Source organism: Lonchura striata, chromosome 17, assembly GCF_046129695.1.
Source record: "Lonchura striata isolate bLonStr1 chromosome 17, bLonStr1.mat, whole genome shotgun sequence".
Lineage (NCBI taxonomy): Eukaryota > Metazoa > Chordata > Aves > Passeriformes > Estrildidae > Lonchura > Lonchura striata.
Window position 1 is genome coordinate 7,290,241 of NC_134619.1, and position 11,850 is coordinate 7,302,090.

An 11,850-nucleotide genomic window follows, 5' to 3' on the forward strand; every position below is an offset into this window, starting at 1 on the left:
GCCCACCTGCACACCAGTCTGGGCACCCCAGCTCCAGCTCAGCTCCCTGCACCCAAAGATGCAGCAGTGCATGGGGTGCACTGCTCCCCTCCCTCATGGTGCCCAGGGGAACCAGCACCATAGCCCTCATCCCAGCCTTGACCTCCTGCCTTCCTCTTCCCTCCCTCCAGCGCACACGACAGGGCTGTGCAGGACGAGCCCTCCTCTCCTCCTCCCTGCAGGACACACAGACCCCCAAACCCACCCTGCAGCCCCAATGCCAGTGACAAGGTGACCCCCCCTGAGCACAGGGACACGCTGATGTGTGGGAGCAGCACAGGACTTTTCACTTTTATTATAAAAATATCTTGCAAGCAAAAAGAAAAAAAAAAACAAAAAACAAAACAAAAAAAGGCCTGTACAAGCAGTCACATTGCTCCCAAAGCACCCTCAAGAACCCCAGGTGCCCTCAAGCCCCCCACACTTCCACTGCTGCAGGAGCCAACAGAGGCTGAGACTCCACACAGTGGCCCAGGTAGGGAGCACATGGAAGACATTTGTCCCCATGGTTGGGCTGGGGGGAGCCTGCCTGGCCCCCCAGACAGAACTGGGGTGGGGGGAGCATATAAGTCTCTTATAAACTCTGTAGGGTTTGGGGGATTCTTTACTGAGGCCTCAGTCTTAATTTTGCACATCTTATTCTAGTGTTAAGTACACAGCAGTACACCCACGTACAACACAAAACATTGGGGGTTTCAGCTCTAAAAATTAACAGTTACATGTCAAACAGTCAAAACATGTTACACGGTACCTGCGGGGAGCTCCTGGGGGGAGCCAGGCTGGGGGGGCCCTCGCACGCTTTGTACAAGCCTGGGGCAGCGCTGGTGGGTCCCAATGCAGGGCAAGGCTGTGCACAGGGAGATGATGAGGATGAGGAGGATGCTCGGTGCTGGGGAGCCTGACCTGGAGCTCCCTTGGACGGCAGGGCGGGGGCCTTGGCTCAGCGGCCTTGCAGCCTCTTGGCCTTGTGGCGAGACAGAGGTCCCGCAGAAGGGACACTTGGGAAGAGAGGAGGACACGTCGGTCCTTCCTTTAAAGCCAGAGTTTGGTGTCCAGGCGTGGTGGCAGAGCCCCAGAAGGCAGTGTGGGGGCCCTGCTGGTCCTGGGGAGCCGTGGGCCAGGCAGTGGCGTCCCCATGAGAGCTGGTGTGGAGGCACTGTACCTGTCCCCTCAGCCCAGCTGGAGCTGCCCGAGGAGCCGCTGCTCCGCTGGCTGAACCTGCTTGCGGGCAAACCCGGCACACTGAGGTTGAGCAACCCTTGATGGGGGTCCTGAAGGGATGGAGCTGGTGGCCCCAGGACCAAACTACCCCCAAAAATCATGTCTCTGTGGATGGGAGAAGATCCCCACAAGTATTGCGGGCTCCATTTCCATCCCAAAACACAGGTACCGCAGCGCATCTTCACATGGCTCCCGGTGCTTCCAAGAGAACAGTCTTGGGGAGGAGCAGAGCTGCTCCCAGCAGGACAGGGGGTCCCAGCAGCCACTGCTCACTTCCTGGTGATCTGGACGCTGGCGTACTCGGAGCCAGCCTCCTCGGGGCGCGGGGCCGGCCGCTTGGGCGCCTTGCTGAGGTGCACCATGTCCAGGTCGGCGTAGGTGAGGTTGTCGTCGCCGTTGGGTGCCTGGTTGGTCTGGATGCAGGCGTACTCCGACTGCTGGCTCATCTCCACCATCCGCCGGATGCTCTTCCTCTCCTTGTCGAAGTTCAGGTCCGCATAGGTCAGGTTGTTGGGGTCGGATTCCTGTGTGAGGCACCAAGAGTTCCTCCTCTGGGAGCATGCTCCTGTACCCACAGCCCTGTTCTGGAGTCAATCCCACCACGGCTCAGCCTGGGGCACCTCAACCTTGCTTCTATGAGGGAACAAGGCCAGCAGCCACCATCCTGAAGCCATGCACTACCCCATGCTACAGCTTCACATCATGAGCCACCCTGTCACCCTGCTCTGGCTTCAAAACCACTGCCACAATTCCAGAGCTATCACTGGAGCCACTCCATCCCAGCAGGGCCAGACTGCCCAGTGATGCCCACACGGGAGCTGGCAGAGCCTGGGTGGGATGAATAGATTGCTGCTGATCACGACTTCACGCTCGTAGCTGCGTCACCAAATGCAAAATAACTCCACAAATAGCCTGGCTGGCTATCGCACAGCTGGTTCTCCAGGCAGCACCAACCCAGACTTTACTGGGAGGAGAAGGAGGAGGAGGAAGGAGGGTGAAGGCAGAAAAGATTCTGGGAAGTGGCTATCCTCTTCCTGGGGCAGCCTCCCTTCCACCTCCAGCCACAGAGCAGAGACACTGAGATGAACCACCACCCTCCAGTCCCCTCTCCAGTGGCTCTGGGCCACTCTCCCTCCCCAGTCCAAGGATAACCCACCTGTGTCGTGGCCTCGCTGCTCTTCTCTGGCTCATGTAATCTGGAAGGAGGGACAAAAGCAGTCAGATGGATGGAGAGTCCTGTTGCCCCTTCCCTGGTGATGGATCAGCTGAGGAGGTCAGATGCAAGCAAAGGTCCTTGCAGCTGCACCCAGCAAAACAGGTCCTGAGCATTGGTTTGTGCTGGTCCAGCTGCTTCTCTGCTGGCCAGAGACCAGCTCCCATCAGCCTGCTCAGCCCCACCACAAGCAAAAAATCCCCAGCCCAGCTGGGAAGATGGACAGAGACTGTGCTCCTGTCTTCCCTTTCACAAGTTTTGGGGATACAGTTCTGTCCCACTTCTGAGGGACTCTGTGGACTGGAGGTCCAGCTCAGAGTCCCCACAGGTTACCCAGTGACTAGAAGAGATCTACACTTACCTGGCAGATGGTGAGCTTTTACCTGCTGAAAGAGAAGGAAAAAAATCAGGAAAAAAAAAAGGGAAAAATTAATTGAGGAAACAAGATAAATGCCCCATTTCCCTGGGCACAGAGACCACATGCAGAGACTGCTTCAAGGACAAGGACACATCTTTTCCCAGAGGCAAGGGCCTGCAGTTCCCTGGAGTTTCAATCAATTTTGTTCAGGACTGTTCCTGGGGGAGCACGGGAGGTGCAGGGCAGGGTTTAGACCACCCAGAGCTTTCCCTGAAGCCTGCAAACAACCTGGGCAGCTCTATCCATCACCCACACTGGGCAGGACTGCAGCTGCACTGCCAGGAGTTATTGTCCAATGGGGCAATGTGAAACCCATGGGAAAGAGAGGAAAAATGGGGTTGGGAGCAGCTGCCTCCCTGCCACACAATTGGCTCCCTTACCCTTGATCTGCTTGGTCCTGATCAGGTATAGAATCGCAGCCACCAGCAGGGCCAGCATGGTGCAGACCACACCCACCACGATGTAGATGAGCAGATCATCTGAAACATCATGGAAAAGGTCAACATGGCCCAAGAACGTGGTACGTCCCAGTCCCTGCAGCCTCACAACTGGGATTGGCTCAGCAAGGCATGGAGCTCCAAGGAGGACAGCTCAGAGCCTGCCACCATCACATCCCCCAGCCCCCTGATATGAAGATTTGGTCTTTCAACCAGATTTTAATGGGGCTTTGAACTTCTTTGGGGGGCGACACCACACAGCTGCACAGGCACCCCATCCCAGCAGCTCTGACATACCTTTAGCCATCTGGAACCCGTTGCTCAATGCCCCTTGGGCCGGGTTGGAGATCCACAGGAAGGTTGAGTTGTTGGCAGGGGCCTGGGCATCGTGCACCACCATGCAGGTGATCGTGGACCCGTTTTTCTCCTCGGTGGCTTGCACCTCCACCTGGCTTCTCAGCTCAAACAAATGCTGGGGGAGCTCCGATGGCCGAGAGGCGTTCTCCACCTTTATCTCAATCCCATTCTCCAGCCAGGAAACGGAGACATCTGCTGGGTAAAACTCCTTCACAAGGCAGGTGAAGGTCACGGTCTTGTTCACCTCAATGGGGCTCGGCTCAGCGCGCACTTCGATGCTGGGGGGAACTGGGAAGAGAGGCAGAGCTCGGTGTTTGGTGTCCCCTGCTCTGCTGCCCACAGGGACCCCCGTCCTCCTCCCAGGGAGCCCAGCCCCACAGCAGCTCACAGCAGTGGGAGTCCCCCAGCCCTCACCTCGCAGGACTCTGCTGAGCTGGTAGCTGCCATGCAGCGGGGCCGGCAGCGTGGGGTGCTGCACCTTGCAGGTGAGCTGAGAGAGGACGTCATCCTTCTGCAGGGTCAGCCTGGCTCTGCTGGACATGTTGTAGGTTTTCATCCTCCCCTCGGTGATCTGGGGCGGCTGACCCCCCATGGGGTTCTCGTTCTTGAACCATTTCACCTCAATCTCTCCAGGAAAGAACCCTCCAGTCGTGCAGGTGAAAGGCACCGACTGCCCCGGCCTCGCTCTCTGCTCAGGCCCAGACACGAGCGGGAGGCTGGGTTTGGCTGTGGGGAGAAGCACGGGGCCATCAGAGCAGGCTCTGCCCCCTGCCCAGCCCCGGGCCTGCCTGGAGCAGAGTCTCACACAAGGGCATGGGGATGGCCCATGGGATCCTCTCCTGGACCAGCCCTGAGCCCCTTCCCCATCCCGGCTCTACCTGAGCAGAGCCCGCTGGGCTGTTCCCATCAGGAGCTGCTCCAGGAGCCCCACTCACCTTGCACAGACATCTCTGTGCCACAGGAGCCCCACTCACCTTGCACAGACACCTCTGTGCCACGGCCATGCTGAAACACCTCATCATCACCAGTGTCCCCCTTGACAAACTTCACACAGTAGTAGCTGCCCGTGTCCTCAGGCTGAACGTTCCTGATGTGGATGGTGAAGTCTGTGTCAGACTTATCCACTACTCTTGTCACACGGGAGGAAGGATCCTGCTTATTCTGGTCATAGACAGTCTTGTTCTCACTGCCCCAGCCCTTCAGCCACATCACAGGACCTGGTCCAGCGATTCCAGATGTGGTGCAGTTCAGGGTGAGTGTCTCCCCCGCTTCCACTGTCACCTTGTCCTGGGGCTGCTGCAGTTGGAATGCCTGACCCGCCTGGGCGCACACACCTAGAGAAAAAAAAGAGACCGGGTCTCACCTGGCACCACACAGCCAGACTCCTGACTGTTCTCCCAGCCTGGGACATGCTGAGCACCCCAGGTGATGGGCTGTGGCCATGGGCACGCTGCTCTGCCTGCAGGACTTGGCAGCAGAGCTGGATGGAGCTTTGCTTGGTGACTGTGCTGTGCTCTGTACGGATCAATCATGGAGCACATCCCAGCTGCCAAAGTCTCCAGCAGGCTGGGCTGCCTCCCACAGCCACCTGGCTTTGTCAGCCAGGAGAAAGAAGTGTACAAAACAAAGTGCTCCAAAGAGCCATCTCCCATCACCAATGTGACACTGCATTTTCTATCCTGAATCTGTCCCATTTCTCCATGGAATCCCAGCCCTGGTGATCCCAGCAGAGCACAGCTAATCCCCCACCAATGCCAGCCAAGCAGGCACTGTTCCTGCTCAGCAGTAACCACAGGGAGACCTTGTTTTTGGAGCATCTCCATACCACTGGTCCCAAATCCAGTCACCTGTGCCACACCTCCCTGCACAGACAGCAACATCCCAGACAACCCTCACCACACACCCATGGGTTACCCAGGGGTTAATTTTGTCAGTGCTTCCTGTGCCGATATAGTTATTGCAACTAAATTCACAAAAGATATCAGTTCTGGTCACTGCTTAAAAGAACATTTTTTTAAGCCACATGGGGAGAGAAGTGGGGGACCCACTTAGACCCACCTGCTGGTAACAGGGTGGCTGTGGCAGCCAGATCCAGTGTCATGGTCACACAGAGATCATTGTGTTTGAGCAGGTAATGCTGAGCAGCACGAGGAGCACATGGACTGGCACCCCACATCCATCACAGCAGCATCATGGAGTCACAAAATCTTTTAGGCTGGAAAAGCCCTAAGATTGCTGAGTCCAACCACTAAGCCAACACTGCCAAGCCCCTGAACAAAGCATGACCCCAGGTGCCAGATCCACACATCCTTTAAATCCCTCCAGGGATGGTGACCCCACCACTGCCCTGGACAGCTCTCTTACCCTTTCAGTGAAGAACTTTTCCCAAATATCCAACCTAAACCTCCCCTGTACAACTTGAAGCCATTTCCTCCTGTCCTGTTGCTCGTTATCTGGGAAAGGAGAATGACCTCCACCTGGCTACAGCCTCCTTCCAGGGAAAACCAGGACAGCAACTCGTGCCAAGGCTTCCCTTGGGACCCAGCAGGATAATCTCTGGCTGGATGCTCCCAGGAGGACCTGCTGCAGGACAAGCTGCTCTGACCCCTCTGGCCACAGCTGGCTGTCAGAGAGACCAGAGCTGATTTTTGGCAGCTGTTAATCCCTCCTGACTCACAGCGGTATGTACTGTACCCACAGATGTTCTCACTGCTCCACTGTGTGCAGAATTACTCAATTTCTATGGCCAGAATTACCAGGAGCAGTTTCTCCAGCCTGCCCCAGTTAAAGGCTTTTTGTTCAGGGCAGCAGTCCACAGCATCCTCAGCCGAAACCTTCAGGCCTTGGTGTTTCCCTTTGAAGCCGTGTCAGGGTTAATGCAGCATCAGAACAAGTTTTTCCCACAAAACAAGCACAGAGGGACAGAGTTGCTTCATGCCACGTTCAGATGAGTCATTCACTCTGAGCCTTGGTCTGCACCTGAGCAGTCGTGCCCTGGGCACCTGTGAGGCAACCCCATCCTCAGGTGACACCCAAATTGTGGGGAGCAGCCCTGGAGCAGAGGTCTCGGGCACTCCATGAGCTGAACGCAGCACTGACACAGGGCAAACATCACCAGATCTGCTTCTGTGGCATCTCCTGGACTTCTCCATCTCCTGCTGCCGAGAGACCTTTTGCAAGAAATGGTTGAGAAATACACACAGGAAGTTCAAAAGCACAGAAGCATCATGGCATCATCTGTCTCTCACCAATCCACCGCACATGGACGTGACACAGGCAGGGACCAGGCCAAGACAGACAGAGAGATTGGAACCCCCAGCCCTTCCATGTACCCAGGGGGCTACAACACCAAGTACTGGCTCCACCAAATTAGGCAAACAAAGCTCATTAGCGGGCAGAACTCAGCACAGCAAGGGACACATCCCATGTGTGGCCACAGGAGCAGGAAGTCAGGGCCACCCCCACCACACACTCTGTGCCCTGTGATGAGTGTGTTACTCACTGCAATCCTCTGTAAAACCAATTTCTATGGAGTGGTTACCCCCTACCCCCTCGAGGGTCCCCTGCATTGGGTAGAACTGCCTGCACCGCCCCACACAGCCCAACCTGAGCGAGCCGAGCACCTCCTCCTCATCCTCCCTCTCTCCATCTGCCCATCTCCCCATGAGGCACGCGGTGTGCTGAGGGGGAGGGCTGGGGATGTGCCTGCTTTGGGGCCCCAGAGCTGACCCCAACACCAAGAGTGTCAGGGTGGGCACTGCTCAACCCCAAAATTCATTTCTTGGTTGCAGTGAAACATCCACAGAAGCACTGGGACATGGAGCTGAGCGTGGCTGGGTGCCCTGCCTGTGGGTTGGCTGCCATGCCTGGTGTGCAGCAAGGGCTGCCCACTACCTTGGCACAAGGGTCCTGCCTTCCTGGAACCGCAGGGATTTATCCCTGCAAGCAGCAGGGATCTCTCCCAGGGTCCCGATTTGCAGCCAAATGTGGATGGTCTGTATGCATTCCACAGCACCGAGCTCACATTCCCTCCTCACCGGGGCAGCAGCATGCCCGCCTCCCCTGCCCAGGGATTAGCAGGCACAGAGCATGCTGTTGTCCAGGGATAGGATGCAAGGTGCTTTCCTGCTTTCCTGCCTGCTACTGCTCCCAGAAGATCGAGGAAAGAAAGGGCTTCACGCTGCCGGCAGTGCCGCCTGTCCAGAGGCTTCACTGGCAGCTCTTGGTCACTGCAGAAGATGCTGTGAGGCTCCAGGAAGCCCCTCGGACAGGACTGAAATGAGCCTTTGGGGTATTTTTCCACGTGTTCTCCTCTGCTACTTCAGAGACCCTCACCCAGCTCTGCTCAGATCACCCTATCCAGGGATTTCTGATCTGTGACACACAAGCTCCAGCCACGATCCACCACAGGAACACCCCAACAAGGACCAGCTCGCACCTCCTGGCTGAGAAGCAGAGTCCTAGCCAGACCTGGCTTCTCCACTTCCTGCCTGCATCCATCAGCCCACACCACACCCAACCTGACCCCTTCCTGCTCAGAATGACCCCAGCTCCCTGCAGCAGCTCACAGCAATGCCCCCCCTCCCCAAAGGGAAAACACAAAGGGGAAGTCGGCAGAAAACCCCAGAACACACAAGTTAGAAAATGCAAAGTTTCCACCAAAGCTTCTTTCCTCTTTCTCCCTGAACACAGCTTCTCACACACAGCTTATATGTCTCCTTCCCCTTTTGAGGCACCCAGCCAGTGGGAGCAAAAGCCCAGCCAAGCTTCTTCCCAGCAGCTCACGACATGCTTGTGCACCAGGAGTGAGATGCTGGGGGTCTTCAAATCACAAAAACATGGAACACCACAATTTCTCACTGTTTCCCTGCTTCTCCCCTACTGCCTGATGACACCTTTTTTCTTCGACTTGGATTTCAAGCCACCTGGAATTGGAACACGATCCTCTTGCCCCCAAGATCATGGGGCATTTAGGTGCTCTGACCCTGTAATCTGTTCTATCCTACACTCCAGAATTAGCCAAGGGTTTTAGAGCCCTGGAAAGCATCACCTGACAGTTCCCATGTAGGTGGGAGCACCCTCGCAGTGCAGACCCAGAGCACTTCCAGCCTTGAGCAGAGGCAGGAGCACGATCTAGCAGAGCCTGCCTCCTTCCCGTTATTCAGTTTAATTTGGGAGCAAAATAATCCCAGCTCTTGCTGCAGTGCAAGTTTTCCATGTTGGTGACACATTTTTTTCTATATTCCACCTTTTGAAGTATTTGATATTGAACAGATTGCAAGAGGCCGGGGTTTAATTCAGGAGAGGCTGCTTGGATGCTTCCCGGTAAAAATAGATTTTTTTTTCCTCTGAAGGAGCTGGGTGAGGAGCTCCGGGATGGCTGTGTGCTCCAGAAACGACGTGCAGCTGGTCACCGGCATCCGAAGCCCCACAGTCACTCACTGAAGGAGCAAGCCAATGGGCAAGGGAACCCCAAAATAATCCTGCTGGAATTTCACCTGCAGCAGGGCTGCCAGGGGCGGAAACTAACAGGTGCTGCCTATAAAAGGCCTGGAATCTGCTGTTCAGGGAAGGCAAGGAAAGCCCTGGGGAGCTGCTGAGCCCTGAGCAGACCCCAGGGCGCCCAGGGAGGGCTGTAGTAAAGGCTGTGTTTTACATCCCTGACATCAGAGGAAGCCTCGGCTCACACGCAGCCACCATTTCCAAGCTCCCCTCCTCCAGCATCAGCAAAAATTCATCCCAAGAGCCAGAGCCCCAGCAGGAAACTGAATTCCCCTTTGGAAGAGGCTCTGTGAAGCACGGCTGAAACCCTCTGTGGGGACAGACCAGCATGGAAGGGCTCCGCAGGGCACAGTTTCTCAACGGGGCTTTGCTGTTTGGGTTCCCACATCTCTGCTGCCTTTGCCCCACAGGAAGGTCTCCTCCAGGACCTTTCCTTTTCCCCTTCACTTCTGCAGAAGCTGTCGGAACAGCCGGCAGTGGGAGCCTGGGCCAACTCTGCTGGAGTTCAGCTTAGTTTGAGCCACGGCCCAGGAGGGACTCGCCATATGGAAAAAAAAGACGTGCACGTTTGCACCTAAAATCAGGGATGCAAACCACTTCAAAACCCCAGGGTGGTTTTTTCCCATGGCTGGCTCAAAGAAATGGGGTTGTTACTCTAAGACCACATTTAATTAAGTTCGGGAGGCTTGCTGGAGCTATTCTTTCACGCAGGAAATCGCAGCGGCTCACTGGGAAGCCGCACTCGCCGCCAAAGTCTTCTTGGCTCTCAGCAGCCAGAGTTTTCAGTTTGGGGCCAACACTTCTCAGTTGTGATCAGGCAACTCAAAGCAAGGAGCGTTGTGTTGAAAGCATTTGCTTTCTACCCAAGTTTTCATCCAACTCTTTGCCCAAGCAAAGCTTTGATGGTAACTATTTCAATGGGCTTGGGAGAATGCGGGTTTCCCTCGTGGAACCTGGGCTGGGCTGTTCGTAGTGGGATCTGGCTGGAAGGGATGGGGTTGGAACTGAGCAAAAAGCTCAGCAGCGAGATGCTCCTGAAGATGCATCACTATTGCTGCAGGTTTGCCTCAAAAAACCCGTTCCTCCCTTGGCAGGGAGAGCGATTCCTTCGAAATCACCCAAAACGAAACACCCTAGAAAGGAAACATCCTTGAAAGCAGCAGTCACCACAGGGCTTTGTTCCTGGTGGGATGAGAGACCTCGCGCTGCCGGCAAGGGAAACAGCCAAGAGTGGCACACTTTGCTCCTTTGCTGCATGCCCCAGCTTTTATAAGGAACTGGTGGAGCCATGAGCCCGTGGGAGGTCTGGGGCACCCTGAGCCTCAGGTGACACAGGATGACATGGGACAGAGTGCCCAGAGGTGTTGCAATTCCACCACTTCAGTGCCCAACAGTCAAGCAGAGAAAGAGCCCACAGCGGGGTGAAGCAGGAGGGCAGCAAGAAAAACAAGTTCCTGCCATAGAAGACAAGACAGCCCTCACCAGAGCCTCTCCATGCCTTCTCCACTACCATCTCCAAGTGGGAATTCGGGCTGTTTGCGGAGTTTTGCCTCACCCATAGCTGGCAGGGGGTGCTCGCAAATGGGTGGGAACAACATGCCTCTTCATGCCCCTGCCTCGCTGGGAAAGGGCATGTCTGCCTGCCTTGAAGTTTGGGTTGAGAAGCGCCGGGCACGGGCCCCGCGGGAGCCCCTGGGCCACCGCCGCTCTCGAGGTCACCGCAGGAAAGGTCAAAGCGACCGAGCGCGGAGAGGCGGCGTCATGTCGGTACCGGAGGTGTGCGGACAGGATCGGGGGAAAACGGGGGACAGGGCAGGGAGACAAGGGGGGGACAGGGCAGAGGAGAGGAGCAGAACGGGAAAAGGGGGAAAACAAGGCAGAGCAGGGAGAGGAGCTGTGTGGGAGGGAAAGGTGGAAAACAGGACAGAGGAGGCAGGAGCAGGATGGAAAGAAGGGGGAAAACAGGGCAGAGAAGACGAGCAGCCTGAGAAAGGGGAGGACAGGGCAGAGCAGGGAAGCAGGGCGGGAGGGAAAGGGGGGAACAGGGCAGGGAAAGGAGCAGGAATGCAGGCAGAAGCCATGGCTTACCGGGCAGGGCGAGCAGCAGCAGGCAGGGCAATGCCCAGGCGGTGCGGCCGGGATCCCGGGGATGCGGCTCCATCGGTGCGGGGAGCGGAGCCCGCGGCTTCACAGCGCGGCCCCGCGCCCGGCTCGGCGGCTGGGTTTGATAAATAAGACAAATTAAAAAAAAAAAAAAAAAAAAAAAAAAAAAAAAAAAAAAAAAAGGCAAAAAGCGCAGAACTGCAGCTGGCGAAGGAAATCGCTGTTCTCAGCCCCAAAATGAGGAAGGAGGCCGGGCTCCCCCCTTTCTCCCCCCGCGGCGGGCGGGCAGCGCACACGCACGCAGCGGCACGGACCCGCGGCCCCGCCGCCGCCCGTGGGCACCGGAGCGGGCTCGGGGCCGTGACGGGGCCGCCGCGGCGGGGCCCCGGGCGGGCGCGTGCCCCGGTGCCGCGCGGAGCCGCCTCCCCCCGGCCGCCGCGCCGCCTCCGTTGCCGTGGCACCGGGGAGGGACGGAGCCGGCCCCAGCTTCGAGACCCCCTCCGGCTCCCAGCAGCCCCGGTGCAGCGCCGCTTCCCCCCGCGGCGGGGGCGAAGCCAGCC

At 57.0% G+C, this 11,850-nt stretch overlaps 1 protein-coding gene across 2 annotated transcripts; it reads right to left on the bottom strand.

Annotated features, from left to right (window-relative positions):
• Positions 1 to 303: 303 nt before the first annotated feature.
• Positions 304 to 11,461, bottom strand: LOC110468975 (tyrosine-protein phosphatase non-receptor type substrate 1). Of its 2 annotated transcripts, none has more exons than XM_021527343.3 (8): positions 11,276 to 11,461; positions 4,660 to 5,019; positions 4,100 to 4,411; positions 3,626 to 3,973; positions 3,272 to 3,370; positions 2,835 to 2,856; positions 2,417 to 2,456; positions 304 to 1,784 (listed from the first exon to the last, which is right to left on the bottom strand). In XM_021527343.3, the coding sequence occupies exons 1-8, from the start codon at positions 11,346 to 11,348 to the stop codon at positions 1,530 to 1,532; spliced, it is 1,509 nt and encodes a 502-aa protein (XP_021383018.2). In that variant the 5' UTR covers positions 11,349 to 11,461; the 3' UTR covers positions 304 to 1,529. The 2 variants fall into 2 exon arrangements, with proteins under 2 accessions (XP_021383018.2, XP_021383017.2); XM_021527342.3 differs by having other exon boundaries at positions 2,835 to 2,859.
• Positions 11,462 to 11,850: the final 389 nt, after the last annotated feature.